The sequence below is a fragment of the Echeneis naucrates genome, chromosome 24 (assembly GCF_900963305.1).
Source record: "Echeneis naucrates chromosome 24, fEcheNa1.1, whole genome shotgun sequence".
Lineage (NCBI taxonomy): Eukaryota > Metazoa > Chordata > Actinopteri > Carangiformes > Echeneidae > Echeneis > Echeneis naucrates.
The window spans coordinates 10,143,969-10,170,696 of NC_042534.1; the positions used below are offsets into that span (position 1 = coordinate 10,143,969).

Sequence of the window (26,728 nt, forward strand, 5' to 3'; positions counted from 1 at the left end):
GTTGCAGTGATGGAGGTAGTGACTGTACAAGCTCTGGCGCCTCTTGGCCTCCGCAGAGTGACGGCCAGCCACATGTTCCTCCAATCTCTTCTGGAGCGGAAACCACACACGCTCAGTCCAGCGCTTGTGCAGCAGCTCCCTCCTCCTCAGCTCTGTTAGATCCCTTTGGCTAAGAAATCTCTCCAGCTCCTCAATGACCATAGATTTCAGCCAGCGTGGGAGATACAGACAGAAAGATCAATTGTTTCCACGCGATCTTTTTTTCCGCTCCTACAAAAACAGCAAAGCTCGTGCAATGGCACCTCACTACGTCTTACCTCCACAAAAATATTTTCTTCATCCAGTAGAGGTTTGATTATTTCTGTCACCTGTTGATTTTCACCCTTCATCTTTGCCTATGTGGGAACATAGGCAGTCAGAAACCTCACCTTCTGTGTGTGTGTACGTTTGTGAATGAGTGTACTACCTGCATCCGTCTGACGGAGGCGTGAGACAGCCGATCCTGCTTGGCAGCAGGCTGCGGCCCAGAGGGTGAGGCCTCATCCCCTTCCCTTGCTCTTACACATCGACTGGTGCCCTTTGGCCTCATGCTTGGCTGGGAGGGCCGCTCGGTGGACCGTGTGGCTTCCTTCACATCTGCTGTGCGCTCCTGAAACAACAGCACTGTCATTTTCAAAAAATTCATTTGAGCTGACATCCCGATGAACAGTGGTGATATAATGCATCTTGTTGTTGATGATAATGACAAACCTTATTCCCACCTTCAGCTCACAGACAGACTAGACAATGATGTCAGTGTACAGAAGGTAACAGAAGCCAGCACAATATGCAGTGACTGATTGTGTCACTACCAGGCAACATGAGCTGCTTCTCACTGTTACACAGACACCTATGGTTGCACAGGTATGAGAGCACTGAGAAGATTTTTTTTTTTTTTTTTTGGCATCCCCTCATATGTTTGGTATCAGTAGATGGCACAAAGGCAATCGCATTCCTCTGCGTGCTTTTTGTCTTATTTGTCTTAAATGTTTTATTTAATGACGCTCTTTTTAATGGTTGTCGAGGGTTAGGGTTAGGGTTTTGTTGATTGCTATTTGTTGAGTAGTTCATTTCCATTCCTCCTGATCAGCTGTCAGTGAGGAAAGGACCAGCGACTATACCACTTTTTTTTTCTTTTTTTTTTTAACAGCATGAAGCCTTTTTCATTCACCCTTTCTAAGGCAGCGAGATTTCAGATATGTCAGATATGTCACTGTACAGACTGGACAGAAAGAGTGGCAGTCATGCAGCCGGGCATTGTGCCTACTGCCAAACCTCTCTGACATTAAAAGGTGATGGTGATGATTGATGATTAATTTGATAAGAGATAAGTTTCACTGAGTCCGAAGGTGGGGGGGGCAGTGTGCAGCTCTATATATTACACTGATACAGAAAACACCCCCCGTGGCGTTCTTTTATTGCCAGGAGTTTATCATGAGTGAGGCAGGTTGGTGTCCTGGCAGTGTTTGTATGTGTGTCCATAGCCCAGTGTAAATGAATTTTTTTAACATTTACTTTGTTTTGAAGTAGGCTGCCTTATTTGCCATCTTTATTTTCAGTGGCAGCTATAAATGCATTAGCAGACATATACATGATTTATTTATTTTTTTATTACCTCTGACTTCAACAGGCTGACAGGAAATGAAGTGTGGAAGGTGATCAAACCACCAGCAGTGTTTTTCTTCATTGGACTCATCCCTGTGTTATTTCAAAAAAAAAAAAAAAAGATAATTTTTAGTCAGCAGTGGTGTGGACAGATTTATTTTTACGAGGTGCACTGGCCACAGTAATTCATGTAGCATGTTGTCATGTTAGATGTAACACAGCAGTGATCAGCCTGTCACTGCTGGGCGTCATGCTTTCTTACCTCTGTTGCCTTGACAACGTTCAGGTCGACCATTCAAGCGGAAACAGTGGAGGAAGAAGAGTCTAAGTTCACCGAAATGTTCTTGGTTGTTGAGTTTGGAACATTTTGCTTTCTTTTTTTAAGAGAGACCACAGCTTGTGTCCTCCTGCTCAGGGCAGCCCTGGTGGCAGTGAGCTGCAGACAGATCAGCAGAAAGCCTTCCTCTTCCTCCTCCAGGGGTCCTCCTGTAGGCCGCTTTTCCGTTGCCATGACACCAGTACACACACACACACACACACACACACACACACCCCACAGGCCGGGACTATCAACTATTCTATATCCATTTCCTTTAACAAATTAAAAGTCTGACAAATACAATCTAATATGGAAAGGTAGGACAATTATAGTTGAAAAACAAATTGTGACAAATATTTTAAATTGGGTAAGCAGATGTCACACAACTATCGCCTTTTAAATTATTAAATTCCACTGTGATACTTCCAAATCAGATTTTTCCTAATTTAATACACATTACAACAGCTGTGTCTAGTTCAGGCAGCCGTCGGGTGAGTCTCGTCTTTCCTTGAAGGCAGGATTCAGATATCAGAGGCGCTGAGAGAATCAGCCCATCCGGTGCAGTGAGTTAAAGAGCTGCGCTCTCCGTCTTAATGCGCCTGCTGCCACCTGATGCGCATCAAGGTGTTCTGCACAGGCCGCCCCACCTTTGGGCGCAGCGGCTGCTTAATGTTTGGGCATAAGCCGCGGACAGACGGGGCAGGCCTTGGCCGCATCATCACTCGGGATTTTCGCCGCTTTCTTTCTGATCGGTGCCGGGTCCGGGACAGGCGGGAGACTACATGGATTGGTGGACTTCGCTGGCAGCGTGTATTGCCCTGCTCTGGATTTTCTGCTTTATAGACGGTAAGAGAAAAAAAAAAAAAAAAAAGCAAGTGGACATCAGGAAGATTGTCGGGAACTAGTTTATGATGGAAACAGTTTTAATAAGTTCACGTGATAGAAAGGAAGATTCTTAAGGTGTAAGTTTCACTAAATATACGCACATTGCTGTGTTCTGGCTAACGACAGAAATTGTATTCAATTTCAAGCTTGATAAGAATTAGTTACCCAAAACCTAATGACGGATGCTTGGCACACTGGGACAGTTTAGATCAGGGAATCTTTATTTAACTAAAACATCCGCATAGGTGACAGGTCACTCATGCTGTATTTGTGTTGCACGTTATGAACTAAGATCTAATGTGTAATCTGTGGCTGCATAAATCTTTTTCTTCGCTTTCGATAATCTTCTTGAGGATTTTAGAAACGTCTTCCCCATTACAAATATTAAGACATTATAGCAGACAAACATTGCAATTTATAGAAAGAGAGTTTGTGTCGTACTGCAGACTGAACATTTGGGATGTTTGGCATTGATCTGCAGATGGACACTGCGCGTAATAGCGCGCAGCACTACTCCTCAGGCGACACCCAGCGCGCACATGGCCGGCGAACAGACTTTAATCCAGTGGCAGACGCTGTTTGTAATGGTTGTTGACATTAGCCACGGTGTTAGATTGGATTCCATCTTGACCCCGTTACCCTCTTATCCCCAGGCAACGCCGTGCTGGAGCTGCGGCTGCTCTTCCATGCGCTGACCAAAGCGGCTTGCCACCTTTACCTGGCTCTGCTCCCGCTGCGCCGCGCCGGCACCCACTTCGCCGACTGCGCCAGATACTTCGTCAACCATGCCCAGCAGACCCCTTCCCCTCACGGCTACCTCCACCAGGGCCAGCCGCTGGCCAGGAAGGGCACGCTGCACTTCCTGGAAGGCGTGTGCGTGGTGTGCGAAACGCTGCCCAACCTGCTGGGCGCGGCGCTCAGCGTGGGCGCCGCCTTCAGCCACATGCTGCAGGGGGTCTTCTACGTGCTGGCGGCGACGCTGCGCACCATCCAAATCAACCTGTTCTCCCAGATGAACGGCGAGAAGGAGAGATGGGACAAAGAGCGACACAGAGCCAGGGAGAGCGAGAAAAAGCTAAATTCTAAAGTGTTGGAATACATCTCTGTGTTCTGCCAAGACCCTGTGAGCGCTTTACGCATCAAGGTCGACGTGCCACCTGTGTATCGATAATCTCTGTCCTTGTAATACCATTTCCTGTTTAATTGGCACATAAGAGGCCTTCTTCTAACTACTGAGGGGGTTTGCAGAGAGGACAGACGTTTGACCTTTGACCTCTGGTGTTGCTGATGGAATAGTACGTGTGGAAAAAAAGATTAACGAATCTATGGTGCATTTTGTTACATTTGTTTTACATTTATTGACATGTGAAGAAGTCCAAATAAATGTCTCAAATGCTTATCTTACACATTTGATTGGCTGACATTGTTATGGTGCTTGGACACTTAATGCTACTTTTATTTGTACAGTCAAGTGTCATGACTGAGTGTTTATTATCCCATTTATTTATCAGTGCTTTCCGCTCATTCAGTATGTCAATCATGTAAATCAACGTTAATTCCAGGACAAAACGTTAAGACTAGAGTAGCACAATGAGAGTTAAAAATCGAGTCATGGCTCAGTATCACAATCCACAGGCCTCGCTAATGATTCAGTTTTATCTGGAAGGACAGGAAGGCGCTGTTTTGCTATCTAAAAACAATTTTTGTCAATTATAGCTGTCAAAGTAAATCAAAGACACTGTCACATTTGGGTCACCGTGTCAGGTGTTTGTAGCTGATGGCTGCATAAAGGATGAAGAAGAAAATGTGAACAGGGAAAGGAGGTGGGGGTCAAGGAGGCATAAACAGGACCGTGGGCTGCCGCTATAGAATGGATCTGTTGCAGTGAAGACTAAAGTCTTGCGTCAGGTGTAGTCTGGAGATTCTGGGGAGGGATTTTACCAGCTACAGAGAGAGAGAAAAATCAGAAAAATGCCTCAGGCTTCTGTTTGTTGGTATGGTAAATAACGGGGTATTTTAAAGGCAACGAGGTAAAAATGACAAAAATATTCATTTGCAAAACTGTAACAGCTTTTCAGTTCATAAAAATATCACATCTTACAAAGTATGTCCCCAATTCTTCTTACAGCCGCTTTGTTCACTTTGTATTCATTCTGGTTAGACCTGTGATGGGGAAGCAACACATAGAAAAGAAACATGCATACCTCTGGCCTAAAAAAATGCAAACAGCTTCTCAACCAATGCAGAAAATGAGCTTAAAAGCAAACAGATTTGCAGGGACTAATCCCATTACTCACGCCCTCAACTTTGTCACAGCCTCCAGTCTTTGCAGAGCTGACAAAACGTTTTTTTGTGTGTCCGATGAAAGGGCTTCATGGGTGTGAAGCTCACCTGCAACATTACAAGGATAATCACAGCTATGTGATCTGCTGAGCTGAAGCTGGTGATGCTTCTAGAGGTCCAAGGTCACACTTTCAGTTTTACCTGATAGGATGAGCTTGGTGGCCTGGTCTCTCAAATCAGGTAGGAACTGTTTCTCTGTGAACACAGGAACTGCGTCTTCAGAAAGGTACCTGAAAGCCACCTGGACACAAAAAGACAGCTGATCAGTCGGAGGAACCTAAACTCCCTTCAGCTTTGCTAGAAAGTGATTATGATTATCTTCTTAATGAGGATACAAATGACATCTTTCCCTGCGTCTGTAAAGCAGATTAGGAATGACCCAACAATCCAAAGACATTTCTTAAAGCGCAGAGTCTCTAATGACCACCATCATGCACAATTTATGAATTTAGGACCTAAAATAATGTTATGCTACAAATAGCAGGCACTGGAATGGAAATATGTAATGCCTACAACAATTGTAGTTGTATCTCAAACATCAAAGTAGTCTAACAATACTGAAACAAATCCACTCCCACAGCGGACATGCATTTAAAAATGATGTACCCCATTAAAAAAAGTTTAACAAAGCTACGCGAGTTTCACCAATGAGCATAACTTGTTACCATTGTCAGAGAAGGAACAGCTCAAAGTACCTGATAGGAGTCTGTGAAGGGTTGTAGTAGCGCCTGCAGGAAGGACAGCACCTCCAGCCCCGTGTCTGAAGGTATAACTTCATTCTGAGTGATGTGCACTGCTCCACATTTCTTCAGGAGGAAGCACGCTTCCTCAAAGTCCTGTTCCATAGACAGACAGACAGACAGACAGCGATTTGATCGATGGGATAAGATTTTATAGATGATTTAAGGGGATGAGGATGATAATGCTCCTTGTCCTGAGATGCACTGAGGAATCTGAACCTTGCCAGATGAGGGTGTTACCTGAGACATGTTGTCAGGGATGAATATGAACTCATAGGAGAAAAGCTCCTGTAGGAAGCCAAAGACAGTGAAGAGCTCATCTGTCAACAAAACAGTGGATCACCATGAAGCAAGAATAAAATGCACGATGTAATCATCCTGCAAGGGTCGCTTCTCTGCGTCCTTTTTAAACAATACATCCAGCCCTCACCTCTCTGCGTGCTCTTTGTGATGTGCATGGCTGTGGCGAGGAGGGCTGGACGCACAAAAATGTGCAGTGCCTGATTCCTATAGGAAGCCAGCATCAGCACCGCCACCGCTGCGCTCATCACACCCTGCTCCGGGCTGATTGGATGCTTCCGCTGTGGTTCTTCATCCTGAACTAGGTAGACACGCCCTGCTTTCAAATGAACTACAGAGCAATGAAGGGCCACAGTGGATGACATCACGTCAGAGTCGGAGGCTTTCCCTGCAGAAAACAAACTGTGTGTTATAAATTTCTTTCACAGGGAGTTTGACAGTTCAGAGCGTCGGACTGGCCCCAGAAAAGTTTGTGTGTTTATTGTGCCAGCATGTGTGAATCTACATACACCCGAAACCTGAAAGTGAGTCAGTTCAGTGGGGTCTTCTCAGGATAAGTTACTTATAGTGCATTAATCCACTGAACATCCTCTAAGTGAATCTGAACACTCGTGCCAACTCACATTCATCTAATCTGTCTGATCTACCTCAGACCAAGCTGAAGGAGACCTGAGGTGAGACACTGGATTGAAAGCACTCAGTTATTTTTCTCAGTATTATCTTTGTCTGCTTCATATGCAAACGCCCCCTAGTGGTCATACAGGGACATGAAAATAAAGGCCTCGTGAAAGCTTCAGTGAGTAGGGAGCTTACTCCTTATCCCAATCATGTGCTCAAGCTCAGTGCAATGTCATTTGCGCTAACTTAGTCAAAAGATATATGGCACTAAGCAAAATCATTAAATTATAATCTAAATAATATATATTTCTTTTGTCGCTTTTGCCTTTATAAAATCAAAGATAAAACCAAAAAATTTTATCTTCTCACCCACCAGGCCAGTTGAGGGAAGCTCCAAAGTCCAGCGCCAGCTTTCTGAGCCAGAGAGTTTTTTCGATGAACTGCTGCCACGGCAGACCCTCCTCTGTTAACACTGCGACAGGAGCCTGGAGCAACAGGCACGCCATCAGCGACCAGGGGCTGACCACAGAGCCCTGCTCTTGGAGTCGTACCATCAGATGGGCCAGCCAGCTCACACAGGCCTTGACCTCCGCATTGGGTGTTTGGGGAAGATCTCTGTGAAGAGAAGGCGGTGAGTAGGATGAAGGGAGCCTAACAGACTGTGCTACTTTGTAAAATAGACTACACAGCGGCTGCTACTGCAGAAGATACAATTTGCCTTGATAACCATTTTGGAAGGAACTGTAGGGCTGGCATTGTACAGTTTAACGACTTTTATGAGGCGTTTGGTTGGTAGCTAATAGGGGAATTTAAGCTTTTCTAATCTGGGTGATTAGTGTGATGCACATGCAGAAAAACTGAATGTCTTGTACAGCTATCTGAAGAACTTTTGAACCTGGGTGCGAGGTTGTATTGGCAGCGATTTATCTTGTCCTGGCACAGCTGTCTGACTGACAGGGGATGGCCAAAGTTCACGTGCATGGTGCCACAGTTTTTCTGCAGCACTTTGCTGGCCTTCAGCAGACCCTGCAGAGAGAGATGGAAGTTAATAGAAGTGACTCACATGCCAGAAGGATCAACTTCATTTACAGATGGGAGGGTCCTTACTAGCAGTCATGCGTTCAAGATTGAAAGATTGCAAATTCAATAAAAGATTATTAATAGAGTCAGTTTCATTTGGACCCAATGAACTCCAACCCATAAACAGTGAAAGCTAGATTGTGGTGAGATGTCTTGAGTGAGCTAATTGATAACTACTTCTGAAGTGAGTAATGTGAGCCTGAAGTACCATGGTGCTTTCTTTGGGCTTGGGGACACCCAGTAGCTCATGGGCAAGCAGAGACTCCTCCACCACTTGGTCATAGCTGATACTGATGGGCACCAGTGTGATGTCAAACACCTCACCTTTAAAGTAGGGCTCCAGCACCATCTGCATCATCCCTGCAGACACATACAGATGGTACAGAGCGGGAGGACAGGCACACACAAGGCTATATGTAGGGGCTATTAACAAATACAACCTCAGATTGAACTGGAAAGATGAAAATGAGGAGTTAAAATGGGAAATATATATTAACGAACGGGATTATTTGTCATGTTGTCTGTCGGATCAGCTGCAGGTGTGTACAGTACTGTATGAGACCCACGTGTGATCAGAAAAGTCAATAATAAAAACCACTGCACAGCTTACATTTTCAAAACATAAAAAAACTAAACTTACTGCACATGACCACCGAACTATTTCTCCCGCATCAATCTCAGTTTGCTCCAGGATCATTACATCCATTAACCAGGAATATGAATCTTACTGAGCTAATGATAAAACTTGCTCTGACACACACACACACTCACCCAACTTAGGTGTCAAGGACTTAAGCGTACGGCTCCTCAACCCTTCCACATAAAACTCCAAGGGAGCATATCCTTTCTAAAGAGAAGACATTAAGGACCTGATGGAGTAACAAGCTTTCCAGAATACTGATGCCATTTGGAAAGCGGTAAGGGTATTTTTGAATTTGGTATAACTGATGAACCAGATCATCCAATCTTACCCTGACAATAGTTTTGACATATTCTGACAACACAGCCCAGTATAGTTTGTCAGAGCCGATGGCACGACGGACAAAGAAAGCTCCAGAGCGACGCAAGATCTCTCCTACCATCTTCATCCCTGCAAGAGCTTCACAGTGGGGAGAAAGGGAAATTAAGAGTGAGACAGAAAGGCTTGAGTGTTTGAGCAGTTGTAATGTAACTTCATATTATCTTTGGCATTTTATTGCTTCAAATAGATACTTGCGAATTCCTGCTGCAACAACAGGTAGAGGGATGTCGTAGGTGAACAGGATGTAGGATATAATTAAGAAGTCCACGTAACTCCGATGATTGGGCATCAGGATCACAGGAGTCTCCTGAATGGCTTGTTGCAGCTGCAAGGACAGAAAAAAGAGTTAAAGGGTATCAGTTGCAGCACATTAAAGTAATTAGGTGGGACTAAAATAATCCAAAATAAATTATTGTAAAAGGTGAAACAGCTTTAAAACTCAGCCATGTCATTTTTGAGAAAACTGTGGTGGGGGGGCTGGTCCTGACCCTGTTGAGGCCTTCCATGTTGACGTAGATGCAGGTGAAGAGCCTCTTGAACACCTTGGTGAGCGTGTAGCCCAACAACCTGATAAACCCCAGCTGCATATTTTGAGAGATTTCGTCCAAAATGCCATAAGCCTCCTCTCTCACCTCCTCCAGTGATGACCCTGTCTCCATGGCAATCTGACGAGGAACGCAGAGAGAAGACAGAATGATTGCGCGCCAGTGGTAGGTTTCATTGTTGTGTTTAGTTGTAAATCACTCAATCCACCTCTTTGGCCACATAGCGTAGATACTGGCTCTCCAGCACAGCTTTGTTGAGGTCAGCCGTTGAGAAGGGTGAGGCTCTCTGGTAAGGTTGGGGGTTAAAGGTCCTGAGGGCAAAGCCAAGGTCACTGCTGCATCTCCTCTCCTCCAGTATATCCACAAACTCCTCCTCACTGGCTCTGCCTGTCCTGTCTGAATCCCTGTACTGGAGAAAGGAGCCCAGCTAATGTCAAGGTTGAGGCAGATTTTTTATTTTTTTTTTTTTTTTTGGAAACACCTTTCAGATCCAGAAAAATAACTAGATATTATAGAAACATTGCAGCTTTTTAGTTCACCTTGTGACTCTTAGTCGCTGTGGGTTTAAAAGGCTACAAAATGACACAGAAAACAAACATTTAAAATCCTATGTTGACAAAAGACAGGTCCAAATGCTTTTCTGTGATCGGCAGAAACCATTTGTGTATTATTGTAGAGAATAAAGTAAGGCTGTGCAGCGTTAAACACTGAAATGTTGTCTTTTGTGTTCACCTGAGGAAAAACCAATTACTTTTTTTTTTACACCACAACAAATGTGAACCCTTCAAAGCTCACACACTGTTTTCATTCATGTAGAACTGAACTGAGAAATATTTCTTTATACAGATTTATTTTTGTAGTAATGAAGAGGAAGTAGATGTAGAATATTCATCAGGCAATATGTTACAACATGCCGGCCTTTGTAGCGTTGTGCGCACTCAGATTATCTGGGACTTTATTTGTTTTGCACTCTGACCGTCTAATGGTGATCTGTGGCTACAGAGCAACATGAACAGCTCAGGCCTGCTGGACAGAGCTGAAGTATGTCAGCACTAAACGAAAGCACATCACCTGAGCTGTTGGTTTCGCTTTCACCAATGAAACAGCCCCCAGAAGAGACGTAAGCGCAGCGCATGAGAGCAAACCCCCCTGTCTTACCGTGCTGGCCATCCTGTGCAGGAGACAGTCCTCTCAGCTGCTGTCTTCTCTGTCCTCATCCACTTTCGCTTTGTGTGAAGGTTGTATTCCGGCACCCTGCCTCACGGTGCAGCACCCTAGGGCCCGGGCCAATGGTGTCGCCGGCTTTTGGAAACTCCTCCCGCTCGGCACAACGCGCGGCCTCCTTGCCCTCCAATAACCCCAGGTCCTATTGTGCCAGACAGAATGTGGGACAAAGAGGAAGTGAGAACAGTTGGGTTTAACAGCCTGCAGAAAAGTGTTGTGTCCACTATGTTTCACTGTGGTGGACGTGGAAAATCATTTATAGTGTCTTAAACAAACTGTTTATTCGTGTGCTCTCTGCAAACCTGACTAATATCTCTCTCAGTATTTATTATAGTGACTGGAAGGTGGTGTCATTTTGACTATTGATTGTTTCAAGACTTGCGGGAAGTGTCAGCATCCCTGTTCTGGATGTTGTGTATATAGTCTGTTTGTCATGGATGTGTGAGGTAGCTGTCTGTTGTATGTGGTTGAGTGTAAAAAGCTGCAGTGACATAGACCACCGTCCTGAATGATGAGTCCTAGAAACCTGTAGTTTCTGTATCTGTGCAGTGTTCAGGGCCACGATAATCACCTTAACAAACAAGGGTAATGTACACCAGTAAGACTACCTGTCACATTATTGTTTCATACTCACGATTAACAATTAATTGTGTATTCATTTTCAGTTCTGTGCTGGACAGGACTCTAATCTTTCATCCCTGAAACATTATCCAGCAAAATGCAATTGCCATCTGAATGACTGCAATGTTTCTTGGTGTGATTCAAAATAACTGCAGATTTTTAAAAAAAATGTAAAATCATGAGCATGATTTAAAAAAAAAAAACACACAATAGGGAGGACTGCTCAGGTAAACATTCACTTTGACAAGTATGCCTTCCTGCAACTGGTCAGCCTGCACTCAGCCGGAAGCAAACTCCTGTCTGGTGTCTGGTGACTGATGGAAAGAGAAAATACTTAACAAACGTGAATTAGAGAAGTTAAAGAGAAAGAGAAAATGAACACACACTCATTGCTTCACCAAGGCATCTTTTTTATTGAGTTTGATTACACCAGTTTAACAGTGATCTGGTCAACAAAGGCCATGGAGGGAGTGAATGAGCAAATTAATGATCATCTTCACAGTAATGAGGCAAAAATAAAACACTTTCAGGGTATATGAACTCTTTCATGGAAAGAATAACAACATTTAAGCATTATATACACACCCACTTATGAACTATAGGCTTACACACACCTACTTTGATATTATGATGATATTCAGGTGCTTTTTTTGTTTTTGTTTTTTCACAACAAACTTGGTGATACAGGCCAACATGACAGCAGCTCTCATTAATGACCTCATACTGTCTTCAAATGTCCCTTTACTTCTATGTGAATGTGTTGAATCTAATGGTGGTTTTTAGAGTAGAGCTTTTCTTTGAGTGACCCTAACCCTATTCCACAAGAATCAACAGTAACAAAATACGTGATTAGAGTGAGGCACCCAGCTGACATTTTCTGTGTCTGTATTGACTTTAAATAAATGAAACGACAGAAATGACATTCAGACTAAACACATGCACACTGTAACCTGCAGAAATCACAGATATGGACAAGTTTCATTGTCAGAGAAAACTGATGGTTATGATTACTTTAAAGATTGTGCTTTTTCTTTCCCTCTGTCTCCCAACAATAAATATTCATTTAAACCGCCTTTGTAACCAACTAGTTGTTATCTAATAAAGCTACATTGACACTTGTTCATTCATCACACGCCTTCATACATTTAATTTACTAGATCGTGTACATTTGGTTGAGCTCTTTAAAACAAAATGACATATATTGCTTTGAAGTAAAATTTGCCTGAAACACTTTCCTTTTGCCATCCTAAGTAAGAAAATAACCTCTACATTTGGCACAAGTTCAAGTGACTCGCTTTCCGAAGTATGCAAAGTGTGATTGTGTATGAAGCGCTTGTAGACAAATATTATAGACACCGTCTCTGCATAAATATAAAGTTCAAATGCTGGAATAACATCACTAACTTGAAAATAATATGACCTAAGCTGCCTGAATAAATTAAATAATTTCTCATATACATACTTCTAGTCAGATGACCAGATAAAAGTGCGCTGACATCCATATTGTGCATTATAAGACTATTCAGAGTAGAACGGCCTAATTGATGCACTAAAATAGTGCTTCATCAATTACAAAAAAAAATCTACAAATTCATATTCACACACATATAACTTCAACTATCCAAATGACTGCTACATTTCAAGCACACCCTCGGTTGTCCAATGAGCAGGCAACAGGTAGTCAGCTGCTGGGGTCTGGAGTCTGTGGAGGTGTAGTTCCCTGATGGTCCACCCGGGGAAGCTGTTCCCTCCAGTATGTGAAGTGGCTGAAGGTGTCTGAACACGGGAAATCTGAGGAGGAGGATCGCACCTTCAGGGGGAACACATGGTCCACCACCTCACCCAGACGTGCGTAGCTGAAGAGAGAAGAGGAGGATAAGTCAGCAAACTGAACATGAACGATACATGTTCCAGTAAAGATGATATATTGTGGATGGGAGGCTTACGATGAGATGTTGGTCTTGGCGTGTTCCTGCACCAGCTCGCCTTTAGGGTTAACTGTAAAAATCCTGTTCAGTGGCACTCCTACTTCTTTATAGGAGAATACATCCTAAAATATAAAAAGAGATTCAATGTCACGGAGAAAAAATATTCAGAATTTCACTTTATCTAATAGCCTGCATAAATTCCTTTCATCAAAACAACTGAGATTAAACAAATAAATTATATTTTTATACAAAAATTTGACATGTAAGTGTGTGTACCGTTGGTCTGTTGCCAAACGCTGCATAGAAAGGCTGTGTGTTGGGGTAGAAAAGGTTCTTGATATCGGTTAAACACTCCACCTTAAACTTCTCTGGTTTCTTCTCAATCACCTCCCTGTTGGACACACAAAAACACCACAAGAACATAAGACCAATCAGCACAGTACTACAACTGTCAACTCTCAGAGAGGAGTGAAAAATTCATGTAAAACAGAATGTGTTTGAGTGGACGTGAGACCTGTGCAGAGCTGAGAAGAGGCTGCTGGGGCTCAGAAGGACGGGGCCCATAGGGAGCATTGTGCCTCTCTCATTAACCCAGTGGAGGTATCCTCTGGTCATGTCGGCCATGCCAATAGCTCGAGCTGAACAGTACAGGAACTTGTAGCCATTTCTGACAGAGAGAGAGAAATTGAAAATAATCCACTGTGAGCAATTTCTTCCATTTTCAGGGTTTGATTTTGCCTGTACGGCGTAAAATGTACAAAATTCCCTCAGCTTCTAGCAAATTTGTGCCTTTATGCTCTGCTCAGGTAAAATTTTGATAAAACCACATCTGTGCTTACTGGCTGACTTTGTGGTAGAGGTGTGCAATACCCTGATGGGTCCAGTCTTTGCCCAGGGTAGGCAGGATATGACCCAATGTGTCCGACCTGGAGAGAGACACACAAGTACAATTTGAACAAGAGTGACTATTGTCATAATTATTATCAAATATACTTTCAAAACTGTGTTTCTGCATTTAAAAGAGCATAAATGATCTGAGAATGTGCCCTTTTTAGAGAAAGGAGAGGAGAGGAGACGGGTGAATTATCTGTTTATTATGTGTCATTAAACTAACTGGGGAGAGATCAAAGGATAACATGTGGCGTGCAAAAGCTGCAGATTTGATCTTAAGACACAAACGGAAAAATGCCTGACGGTAATAAATGAAAATGACAAATGACTCTACTCGGAAAAGATTATTTAATCCTATTAGATCATAATAGCCTTAGACCACAGAGCACACAACTTGCAGATGACTCAGCCATTTGGGGCATTATATATCCATTTTCACTCTGAGTCTTATTCAGCAATGCCAGAAGGGAAATATATAAATGTATCTATATGTAGCACTCACCTGGTAATGGTTCCATCTATGTCTGAAATTATGATCTTGTCGTCCCAATTCCAGAGGTAGATGGTTCCCTGACAGCGGCACGTTCCCTGATACTGAGTGGTCACACTGAACACAACATCATTAGGACCGTCCTGCAGCTGGAGGGACATCTGTGGAAGCGTGAGGGAGAAAGAGAGCAAGAGAGGGAAGGAATGAACATATTTATGAAGGTAAGAACTCTTAGGATATAATATATGTCAAAGTCTGCAGTGAGTTCAGACCAAAACCAAACTCCTCACCAGCTGCTCTGATGTGAGTCGTAGCGTTTTTTTGTAAGACACACCCCCCAGTGTGAGTCCAGGCTCTGATTGGATGGTGGAAGAACTTTGGTTTTCTGCTCTGTGGTCTTCATCACTTGAGGATGATTCTTCTTTATGTCTATTTTCAAACAGTGGGTGTATATTTATAGGAAAGTCAATCATCCATTTTGTTTAGTACCTGACGACAGTATTTTTTCATCCAGGAAGCTTTTAATGTTTCTTACCTGCTTGTCATGTTCCCAGTTTGATCTGCAGAGACACCGGCCCCACACTGAGAGACAGAATCCTATGAGAAAAGAAACAATGTTTGAATCAGAATGATTTTTTAAAGTGATTTAATAAAAAAATAAAAAAATCACAAGTAAAACCGTTAAGTAATAATCCCCTTTTCATATAATTCCATCATTCCTTCCAATAGTAACACTTAATTATTTGTAATTTACTATTTAAAGACCCAGAAAGAAGTAACTTTGACCAACAGAAGAGAAGAAATTACCGATTTAGTGCTGTTGCTTCTGCCCCTCCAGGAGAACCACCATCTCCCTCCTTTCTTGGGCATTTTCTCCTTCATGATGTTTTCCATTGCAGCCTGGAGTGGCGCACACACAGCCACGAATAACCATAACACAACACAACAGAACAGTGTAATAAACAAAAACCATGAGTCAACAAAGAGTAAAACAGAAACAATGTGTCCATCACAGGAATGGGGGAATGCAGCAGAGTGAGCGATGGTGTGTGTGTGGGCTGGGTGGGTGATAACTGACACAAGCGAGAGAATGAGGAAGGTAGAGAAAGCAAATGAGATGAAGAAAAAAGCAAGTGTTGTTTGTGACGTACAGAGCTGTAGCCCAGCACACCAGTCAGACAACAAAGGAGGGACTCCAAGACTGAGTGAATATATGAGAGACAGGAGGACTATGGGTGGATGAATGGATGGAGTAATGAAAGGGAGTGATGAAATAAGGGGGGGTGAGCACAGCAGAAAGACAAAGTTTAAGTGGAGTGTCCAAAGAGAACAAATTTAGTGGATGTATTTTAAGATGCAGTGTTTTGGGTCATAGATTCTACACGAGATACTAGGCTACGTGATGAATACATGAGTAGAGGTGTGTGTTTTGGAAAATGGTATTGAGTGCAATCAGCCTCAATCAGCATCTGTGTTTTATGTTTGTCATCCTCTTACCTTTGGCAGAGGTTTCTGAAAGGCTTGCATAGCCAGCATAAGTGGAGCCGCAGTGCTCCAATTATAGTACCTGAAGAAGACAAGAAAACACATTTACATCAATTTTATTAATGCAGCAGAAATAGAAAGATTTTCATCCTGACAAGTCGGGGTGTCTTACTTGGAGCCAATTTTTACAACTAAGTTGGGGTCATCGATGATGGAGGGGTTCTCTGCAAACTGCTGGTAGGAGATAATCCTCTCATGGAACTGCTCTGGAAAGACATATACAAACACACACAGTTCATCATTTCACGTCCATCCTCTCTTTACTAAAGTTAAGGTGTGACATCAAGTTACCTCGGTATGACGATCCTACCTTTAGTGATCTCCCTGTTGTCAGTCAGTCCTCCACAAAGAGAAATGGCAATAGATGGCAAGTCGGACATGTGGTCACAGTAGCTGTCCACTCCGCTGTCTCCCCCTGAGCTGACTGACTGTGGGGACAGGCTGGTGCTGTGAAGGCCCGGGTCTGAGATGCTCCTCATTGCTGCGCCACCATCACTATAGAGGAGAGGGGGCGTGCTTATCAGAAACTTTCACTGAACTTCGCACAGCTCAGCTTTTGTTATGACAGCGCTAAAACACTCATGACCCAACAGGTTTTGATTGTGTGTATGTGTGAATGTCCCGCGCACCTCTTAGGGAAATAAAGGGCTGCCACTTCCGGCTCGAGCTCTGTGATGTCATCCAGGTAGATTCCATCAGAACCAAGATGGCGGCTCCTCTTGTCTGCAACAGAGAAAAGAAAAGTTTTCAACTATTTTTTGGCTTCTTGAAACTTCCTTTTGTTTTTAGTTTGTTTCTTTTTATGGTTGTGCTTTGGTTTTCTTGACAATTAATAGATAATGTATTTTGTGTTACTTGGTAAGCTGTTTTTAATAGTTGCCTTTTTTCTTGGATGGAGAGTCAGTCTTGCTGGGTGGACGCGACATTGTTTCCTCCATGTCAGCCATCATACGAGCCGCCACACTTGTAATCTGCAGCTCTGAAGTGGCCGTTTGAGACTCCATCCTCACGGATTCTTGCTCCATCCCAACTGTGACGACCGTTTCTCCTGCAACCTCTGTCTCTTCTGACATCAGAAGCCTGAGTGCTGGTATCTCAGAACAGGGTCCACACTGTTCTGAAGACATCTCATGAGTGATCACACGGAAATGTGTGCTTTCAGACACGGGGATGGATACTGGGCACACGGGTGAAGGGTCGGACTTCGCTGGGAGGAAGGACGGCTAGAGGAACGGAGAAAGAGGGGATGCTGGTATGATACGCTGCAGGATAGACTAACCTAAACAGACCAAACCTGCCAAACCAGATATCCACAGAAGACAGACATTCTCTGTGTGTATGTGTGCAAAGTGGATCCATGGGTTACCATGGCAGCCTGTGGCAGCTCTCCCCATGCCCAGTGCATGGCTGGATCCTGGTTGTCTGTGTCTGATGACTTGGTCATTAGTTCAGAGTCACTCTTGGGAGAGGTGGGACGAGAGTGTCCAGGGCTGAGAAAGGAAGAGAATATAAACAGCATCTGTAAATCTGTTTGATGTTTACTTTAGCATGTGGGTGCGTGCAGATCTTTGTTTGTGTGAGCTGGGTACCTCTGGATGGGACTCCACTCTCCATCTGATCGGGTGTAGATGCCAGACTGTTTATAAGAACCACTGGTTGAACCAACTGATGTGTCACCCCGAGATGGAGACCTAATTCCAAATATGATTAAATCAGAATTTCAAAAAGTAAAAAAAAAAATGACATGAAACATCTACAGCATACAGTATAACTCCCATAGCTGCATGGCTGCTTTGCATATTCTGCTGCACACCAGAGGCCAAGTTACATCGTGGAGCCACATGCTGAATGCATGTGTGTGTAAACAGAAGTAAAAATGCAGTGATTAGCAAAAACATGTTCTTCTGGCATTTCCTGTACAACTCACACGGCTGCTGAAGGATTTTCTGTGCAGACGTGAGCGTATTATCGGTGTGTATCTGTGCCAGACTCGAGGCACATTAGAGCTGCTGCTAAGGCTCATTCCAGTCATGTATTGTACTCTTTATGTCAACTCACACCCCTTTCCTGTCCCCCACTGACCGCACTTATCCTGTCACATGCACAGCTTTGTTTTGCTTACTTCTGTCTTTAGATGCTCTTCCACTATTTCCTCATAGAAGTTTCAATATTATTCCTCACCTGTTGCTGCTCTCCATCTCCGTCGCTTCATCTGAGCTAATGTCTATAGTGAACATGTCTTCATCTTCGAAATAGTCTCCGTTCCCCTCTCTCCTTAAACTGTCCGGCCGAGTCTTTCTCCTCCTCTTCCTCCTTTTCTTCATCATGCCGCTGCCAGTCTCCCCATTGCTGCCCGTGGAGCCCAGGGTCTGTACGGGTGGCCCAGAGCTCTTCCCCATCAGGGAAGAGCTCATCAGTGCAGCCCCATCTGACAGGATTGGAGAAGTTGCGAGGTAGGAGGGAACCACTTCCTGTTAAATGAGATTACAGATGTCATTTCTTTGAAATGCATTTAGCGTCATTTCAAATAAATCAGCTGTTTGACTTCGACTTTATGCAACGCATGTAACCACCTTTGCTGTTGTAGGCTATGCGATTTGTTATACTGTACAATATATATACACTGAACAACACAAGACTAAATCCTTCTCTGGCAAGAGCGCTGTCTCTTTATGCAAAAAAAGTAAAAACTACATTTGAAATTTTGGATAACCTCCCACTGAAATAAGATTCCACTATTAGTGTTGTGGTCTGAAGTACATGTGTACAGTCACTGCCAAACAGTTTACAGGAAGTCTCGCTGCGAGCTTGCCAGCATAAAGAAAAAGCTGATCCAAAACAGGTCCTAAGAATACTTTTCTCTGCAAAAACACCAGCTTTTTATTTTCCCTCTTTTTAGGAAAGAAAAGGCTTTCCAAGAGTCTCCTGCTTTCAAAGCGGGGGAGTATAAGTGTATGTGCAGACATATGGAAAGAGAAAAAGAAAAAAAGAGAGACTGGGGAGGAAAAACTGAGGCACATCCAAATGATTTGTTGTCTGACAGTGCTCCCTCACGTTTTGCTTCCCGCTGCCAAGAAAAAGGGTTCAGATACAGTCCTACGCCCCTCCTTCCTCTTTCAGGCCTCGGAATCTGACACCACTCTAGGGAGAATAAATCACCCATTTCCCTTGTTGGAGGCAGCTCCTAGCCACAGAAGTTCACTGTGCACTTATTCTTTCAGCTGCACATATCTTCGTGTACATACAGTTTATGGCCCTGCTTGCCACGTGCTTTCCTACATCTGTAACTCAAAGTCTTGGACAGGCAAACAAAAACAGTGAGAAGTCCAGCCTTCCTAGAACAGTTTAAAATGAACCTCCAGTTCCACGAATTTTAAACGGATCCTTTAAAGGTTTTCATCAATGAAATACAAAACAAAACTGGAAGTAAATACGAAGAAAGGACAATCCTTGACTTCACTTGTCAGCCTTTAACCATCTCTGCAATAGCGAAGCCAAATTCTCAGATCCACAGGCTCTGCCAAAATTTTCTAAGAGCATTTTCCTTTAGGGTTAGTAAGTGCTGCATTCAAGACTCTTGCCTGCTAATGAATAGAGTATAGTTGTTCGGACAGAAAGCAAAGGAAGAAATTCCTGGCTGATGTGCCAACTCTGCACACAGCGTGACCTTGTTCAAACTACTATAACTGTGTCTCAGAGAAAGATGGTTTGGACAGTCATCCTCGGGTGTAAATATGGGTGTGTCTTTTTCTCAGGACCTGAGGGGGAGGAGGATGATGTTTGTTTTCATTTGAACCTTGTTTTTATTTGAATCAATGTTCACCATTGAAGTGTTATATTATTTGAATTATGGTTAATCTGATCCTCTAAATCCTTTTCCAAAGCAGTTTACTACTCAGTTAGTTTTTCATTTTCATTTCAAATTAAGATTATTTAGTCAACTGTGTTATGCATGTAACAAAGCACCTAAACGTGCAGACACAGCTACCACCAACTAAGAAAAAGTTATGCTCTTTGTACCTGATCATTTTCTGTTTCTTTCACAAAGAAAGCCTCTCCATTGTCTCCTAGCTTCATATGCAGATCCACTGGTTCTCCATTGATCTCCATGTCCACCTGTAGGGGGGAGACAGGGAGCAGAGACAAATTTGAGAGATGAACAAACCATAAACTTCAGTTTTTAGCTGTAGGACATATCCCTTGTTTTTATCTCCTTACCACTTTCTCTCGGGACCGGAGGACGCCCATCTTGCCAAAGCGTACATGGAAGGGTGAGCATTGCAGGGAGCCATCGGGCTGTCTCACTACAATGACGTCAATGCATCCAGAAAGGGTGGCAGGATTGAGCCCTCGGTACAGCTCTTTGACCTGGACAAACACCTGCCCCGCCAACTGGCCCACGTAGTTCATGGTCTGACGGGTCTGAGAGAAGAGACAACAAAAGGAACGAGACGGGACAAAGGAAATTACTTAGAATTAAAACTATAATCTATGTCCATGCCAATATGTCTAAATTTGTCATTTAAGTAACCTTAAATCCTGATCCCTAAGCACCATAACACTGAGCATCACTCAGCCTTGAACTGATTCAACCTTCACAGGAGGAGGCGTTTATGATCTGGGACCTGCTGTGCCATTTTTCAATCTGTCAATCAAGCCACTGATGGCATAGCTGTCCTTGAGTGGCGGGGGGTGGGGTTACTGTATTAGACCAGCCTGATGTCAGTTTTTGAGCAGAATTATGAGCGATATAACTGAGGAAAGAGGGCATGGTGGATGGTCCATGTTCAGCACTTTGAGGACTGTCTATGACCTACATACAGTAAAAAGAACCTGTTGCCCCTTTGACCTTCCCACACTCCCTGATAGTTCTGGAAATCTTATCCAACGGTTTTCCATTCAACTAACCTAGATTCCAAGGGTCAAAGGACAAGTCAAGTTAGACCAGTCTGTAACCAAGGTGTTTCAGCTTCAATCAGCTTTTTGCGATTCTAAATTAATTTTTTTTTTAAGTTTTAAATAATTCCAATACCCATTTCCTTAGTTTTCTTAGTAAGTCAAAGGCCCTTGTTAATTTCCAAGCTCAAAAAGTTAACTAATAAAGAGCTTACAAGGCAAAAATATTGAAAAATACCTTACTTTCCTGAATATGACAATCACTGCACATGATTCATTAGAAGTACATATTAAAGAACCAGTCTCTATCACTTAAGTAATTACATTTGCCACGAATTAGCTCCACTTTTACACACACTTCTGCCAAAAAGTCATAAACAAGGTATTATGCAAGATATAGATAAACAAGTGAACATATGAGATTTAGCCCTGAGCATTATTAGAATAATGGGAAAGAAGTTAAGGGTTTAACTGACACAAGTGTCTTTTCAACCTTATATTTGCCGAGACTAGACGCTGACTAGACAATTTAGGACCGTGGGATGCAAACGTCAATGGTCAAATGTCACAAATCCCTTTCGCATAGCTTTCAAAACTCTCCCCTAAAACAAGGAAAGGGGCTGTGCTTCAGTCGGCCCCAGAAATGATTGCAGCATCAGCGCAGATAGTCTTGGATTAATGCCATCATACAGCCCCAACCCCCCAGCCTTTTTGGGTACATGTGACCAGGACAAGAGGCCCCTAGCAAAAAAAAAAACAAAAAAAACAGGAGCCCTAATTTTAGAGCAGCAGATGAATCTGAGAAACCACAACCCTGTCTGAAGTTTCTCTTATAGATGACCTTCACTGTATTAAATTATTAACAGTGCTTTTGGCCGAGGCATTGAGTTACAAAGCTCCCAGCAAGCTGAGCTGATTTCCAAAGCAGAGGACTTTTGGTGTGAAACAATGCAACGTCCAAAAATAGACCATCTTGCACTTGAGATGAGACAAAAAAGAGGAACAGTGTCTCGAAACACAGACAGTGTTTGAGTTTGAGATGATGGTTATTTACAGAATAGTCTATCCAAGCTTTTGAGAAAACCTTTTTGAAGCCAGTTAACTGTGGTATTCTTATTAGTTTACTGGATTTACAATCAATAGTTGTGGGGATTTTTTTGCAGGTGAGAATCAGACTTGGACACACAGAGAAGGTGTTACATATACAATCTTCTAAGTTTTATTAATCCAATATTTCTATAGAGATTTAACCTCTATGCCTCACAAAGTACAATCTAAACGCCACATAGACATTTAAGAAAATAAGATCCCAAGCATGAAAGTGAAAGTTGTAAGTATTGAATAATAAAACTACACCTTTTTTAAATCACATGACGCTTTCAGTTTTTTAGAATCGTACGACCAAAATTCAAATATTTGAAGTGCTGACTCATCATCACAGCAGTGATGTAAAAAAAAAAAAAAAAAAGCAAAAAATGATAAATAATTAATGACGGCAGGGACACAGTATTAATCACAAGAGCTGTGAGAAATAGAGAGCAGATGAACCCCATTCATCGCCCAAAGATGCAGTCTATAGGCTTAATGTAAATAGGGGCTCTTACCTTTTAAAGCTGAATATGCTGACAGCCTTTACCAGCCCCCGGAGCCTGAAGGTCCCTCAGCAGCGTGTAACAGCACAACAAGGCATAATAAGGAGTGATTTCCTGGTAGAGGTAATTTCTACGATATTACCTTGGTCTTTTGTCATGGACTTAAAAAAATCCACCCCAAACGGACTATTTAAAGGGAGTCGACAGTTATTTCCTCCCTCCTGTCTTACCGTCCTGCCTCCTCTCTCTCTCTCTCTTTCTCTCTATCTCGGGGACTGTTGTCAGCCGCTGACATCACCTGAAACGCTGACCAGCTCCTGGCCAATCAGCGTCGAGCCGATGAGTCACCAAATGCATCGTTTTGGCTTGCGCATTGTTTGAGCGGCCACAGCTGCAACGAAATACAAAGCCTTTCACCTCCGTTGTTGTAAAGGAAATACTTAGTGATCCCAATAAGTATCAGTTTTATAACTCCAATGTTATTTTGAGGACAGTTTTGACGATTTAAAGTGTCGCTATAGATATGAGATTAAGTTATTAGTTTGTTAAAAATAAAACTATGGTTTATGGGGTTTTGGGGTGAAAAGTTAACAGGATGTGTAAGTTAAACGGAGAGCAGGTTTAAAGGGCTCAGCTGACGCCGCCTATCGGTGTGATGTAGTGAGGTGATCTTTCTGGCCAATCGGGGCCCAGCATGCTGCCACATGCGATCTGTAGCCTGAGACTCTGCAGTGGAGCTGAAGTCACTGGAGGATGTGGTCGACCGATGGCTGCTTTGTGTAACAAGTGAAGAGTGGAAGAACCAAACTTCTAATCAGTCTAATCTGTTAGACATTTACAGATTTAATGAGTCTGTTTGAACCTCAAGTCATCCCCTCTGATGCATTCTTATCTCTCTCTCTCTCAGACAAAGCACCATGGAAGGGTTTAGATTTCAGTTTAGGGTGGCTTATACTTAAAGTTTTGTTTTCTTTTGTTTTGATGCTTTCAGTTAGGATAACGGACTGAGGAATGCATTATATCAGTTAGTATAGGGGCAGTGTATGTAAGAAGGAACTGCAAAGCCAAATTCTCCACAATAACACATTGCTCTCTTCATGGAAGACCACTTGGCAGCGGCCCAAATATGTGATTGCCTTCACGTTGCAGCAGCCTCACGTGTAACTCCTCTACAACAAGAGCCAGATCGCTGTCTTTGTGTGTGTGCACTGGTTTTTCCAGACTGAAGCAGTCTTTCTGAGCCAAACCAACTTTGAGGCTCATGTGTTGTTAGATTGCTGGACTCATCTACTTAGAATTTTTATGTGCCAGATGACACTCTAGTGATTCAGAAGGGGGAAAAAAAAACAATCAAATTTCAGCAAAAGCATGTTCCATTTATGGATTTGAGCTAAGTTGGAAGCTGGGAGGGTGTAGTCTAAGAAGCAGTGCATGTCACCATGTCACAACGTACAGCGTCACAGCTGATCTTGTACTGTTATGAGTAAGCGTTTTTGCTGTTTACTGCCTGGCACGTTCGCTGTGTTTAGTTTTCAGTACCAGTCTTTCTGTTGACCCTGCAAGCAGCCTGCACTCTCAGCTGAAATGAGGCAGTTTCAAGAATGAGCAGATTGTTGAAATAGTTATTCATTGTATTGGATAATAAAGTTATTTGCAACCACAAGGTTTCCACTTTTACCGATCAGTATTGTTAAAACTAAGGCCTTTTTGTGTCGTTACAGTAATTATATAAAGTGTGCTCTAGAAATATGTCCACACTGAGCATTTTTTTTTCTCAATACAAATTTTGAATATGAGAAATTGAGGAAATATTTTTTAAGATCTTATTCTCGCTGTTTCTAAAGGTCATCAAAACTCATACACATGAAAGATACTCACTCTCAAAGTTTAATTGCCATACAGCAAAATTATCCCACTTAAAGATTTCCACCTGTCATATGCCTGATTTCTTTGAGATCAATTGACAGTACACTAAAACCACTCAGTTAATTTAGCATGTTGCATGCCTTGATAGTCATCCATTAACTATATCTTTTATCTTTTCTTTTTTTTTAAGGTTCACAGGGCACTAATCCTAGCTAAGACTGGGGGAGGTTGGTTTATTATCACAGCATTCCATTACATTAAAATACTATGCTGGCACTGTCACATATAGGCTGTCTCCACATCAGTCTTTATATCAGTGTCACCAGATTCTCCAAGGATACATGAGCCACACAGCTGCCCACACTGACATCTGTTTAAGAATCTCCTTTGCCAGCAAGAGTTAAATTCCAGCCAAAATATTCTGGGCACAAACCAGCACATAATGCTTTAATTTTTCCTCTGTATGGTCAGCAATATGAACAGTATCAGACAAATAAACAAATGAACCATTCAGCAATATTTATCAGCAGAGGAAGCAAATCCAAAAGAACTAAATCTTTTAATTTGGCTGAATTTGACTGATTTTATATTACTTTGTGGATTTGTAGACAGCTTACTTCCTCAATTACATTGAAGCAGAGCCGCCATTTGATTACATTAAAACCACACTGACCAACCAGCCAGCAACACACTTCATTTACCCATTCACTGCCATTTTCCAAGTTAAAGGCCTGTTTGCTCTGTTATCAGACCTTTCATGCACTTAAATACAAATAACAATGCAATGAGAGTATCCTGGCTGATTCCATCAGAAAACTGACTCCTCAAAATAAGTCACCAAAAACAGTCTGTACAGCTACAGTTCAATCTATTCAGACGTCATTTCATGTCAGCTGACTCAACAGGGTGCGTTGCTGTAACAGAGTTATTGCGTAGTCTTTTGACACACTTAGTTGATATCAAGGTCTCTGATTGGCTCATGCTATTCTCGCCTGAGAGTCATAAGATCTGACAGAAACATAGGATGGAACTGCCAAGCTCTGACACAGAGATTAAAAGTAAAACAAAAAACAAACTCTTTGTCCTTAATTAGTGAGATTATGAGCAGTAGCAAAACCTTCTTTTGGGCACAATCAGAAATTTGTTTACTAATAGGTGTAGACTGTGAAGACAGGACATTTTCTCCCTGATTCATAGCACCTGGAATAAACTGTTTGTTGATTGTTTGTCATAAAATATCTCATAGTCTTTACCTCACCTAATGAGACTATTGAGTCTGAGTTGCAAGATGTCATCTTGTATGATAAATGTGTTGTTTTCATCCAGGGTAGCTCCTTCTCCTTCCCAAGTTTCAGTTGGACCAGATCATCTTACAGTAGGGGATGACTGATACACACCCCAGGTCTCACATCTCTCTTCTAGGAACCAGTTAAAGGACTTTAATAAGTTTTCTCTAGTAATTTTATTCATATGGAGAGTGAATAAAAACAGGAGATTAATATTGAATGTTACCAACTTCTCTCTTTAGTGAAGCTATGTCACAGACTAAAGGCAGGACACAGACTTTTAAAAGCATGCATTTTATAGACACTTCTTCTTCACGTCAGATTTTTGAATGTAAATGCATGTAAAAGAATAATCCTTCACATTCACACCTTTGCTGATTTCATTCCTCAACTTTTACTCTTTTTTTTAAACCAAAAATTCATGCTTTTTTTTTTTTAATTTTTTTTTTTGGCTCCCATGCATGCAGATGATTTACCCAGCTCCAGGTGTTATCAGCAGCATACTGCTCAACACTTTCACCAAACTCTTCATCATCCTCTGTTGATATCATGATTCCATAATGTGTTTGGTCCTAGCTGTAGAGCTCTGGTATTCTGCGATGGCTCAGAAGATGCGTACATAAACTCCACAAATCAGCTTAAATCTCGAAGTTGTGTCTTCAGTCTCGTAGCATACCAAGTGTCTGACTTCTGTGTGCGAGTGAACTTCGTCTTATTCGTCTAAATTTACATGGGCCCCTCAGTCAGAAACCTGAGATGATCCTGAAGAGGTCATCCTTAACCAGACTCTCTGACTTCTGAGGCATTTGAGCAAGGGGGCATCTGTCAGGACTGTAAATCCGAATGTTAGTTGGAATGAACTTCCTCAGTTGCACATGATGCAAACCGGTCAGA

General features: G+C 42.6%; 2 protein-coding genes across 2 annotated transcripts; both read right to left on the reverse strand.

Annotated features, from left to right (window-relative positions):
• Positions 1-3,880: 3,880 nt before the first annotated feature.
• On the reverse strand, positions 3,881-10,779 carry LOC115037381 (dihydroxyacetone phosphate acyltransferase-like). Its single transcript, XM_029495867.1, has 16 exons — positions 10,654-10,779; positions 9,704-9,904; positions 9,439-9,615; positions 9,146-9,275; positions 8,901-9,028; positions 8,701-8,776; positions 8,138-8,289; positions 7,745-7,875; positions 7,223-7,464; positions 6,362-6,619; positions 6,172-6,251; positions 5,887-6,027; positions 5,333-5,432; positions 5,146-5,239; positions 4,950-5,011; positions 3,881-4,792 (listed from the first exon to the last, which is right to left on the reverse strand). The coding sequence occupies exons 1-16, from the start codon at positions 10,663-10,665 to the stop codon at positions 4,740-4,742; spliced, it is 2,037 nt and encodes a 678-aa protein (XP_029351727.1). The 5' UTR covers positions 10,666-10,779; the 3' UTR covers positions 3,881-4,739.
• A 954-nt stretch (positions 10,780-11,733) lies between these two features.
• LOC115037380 (phosphatidate phosphatase LPIN1) lies at positions 11,734-26,491 on the reverse strand. Its single transcript, XM_029495866.1, has 20 exons — positions 26,311-26,491; positions 20,413-20,616; positions 20,215-20,310; positions 18,376-18,665; positions 17,784-17,885; positions 17,561-17,684; positions 17,075-17,417; positions 16,824-16,917; positions 16,505-16,689; positions 16,307-16,400; positions 16,147-16,216; positions 15,457-15,549; positions 15,185-15,246; positions 14,940-15,078; positions 14,662-14,810; positions 14,108-14,194; positions 13,783-13,935; positions 13,545-13,659; positions 13,287-13,390; positions 11,734-13,196 (listed from the first exon to the last, which is right to left on the reverse strand). The coding sequence occupies exons 1-20, from the start codon at positions 26,383-26,385 to the stop codon at positions 13,022-13,024; spliced, it is 2,754 nt and encodes a 917-aa protein (XP_029351726.1). The 5' UTR covers positions 26,386-26,491; the 3' UTR covers positions 11,734-13,021.
• Between the last annotated feature and the right edge of the window lie 237 nt (positions 26,492-26,728).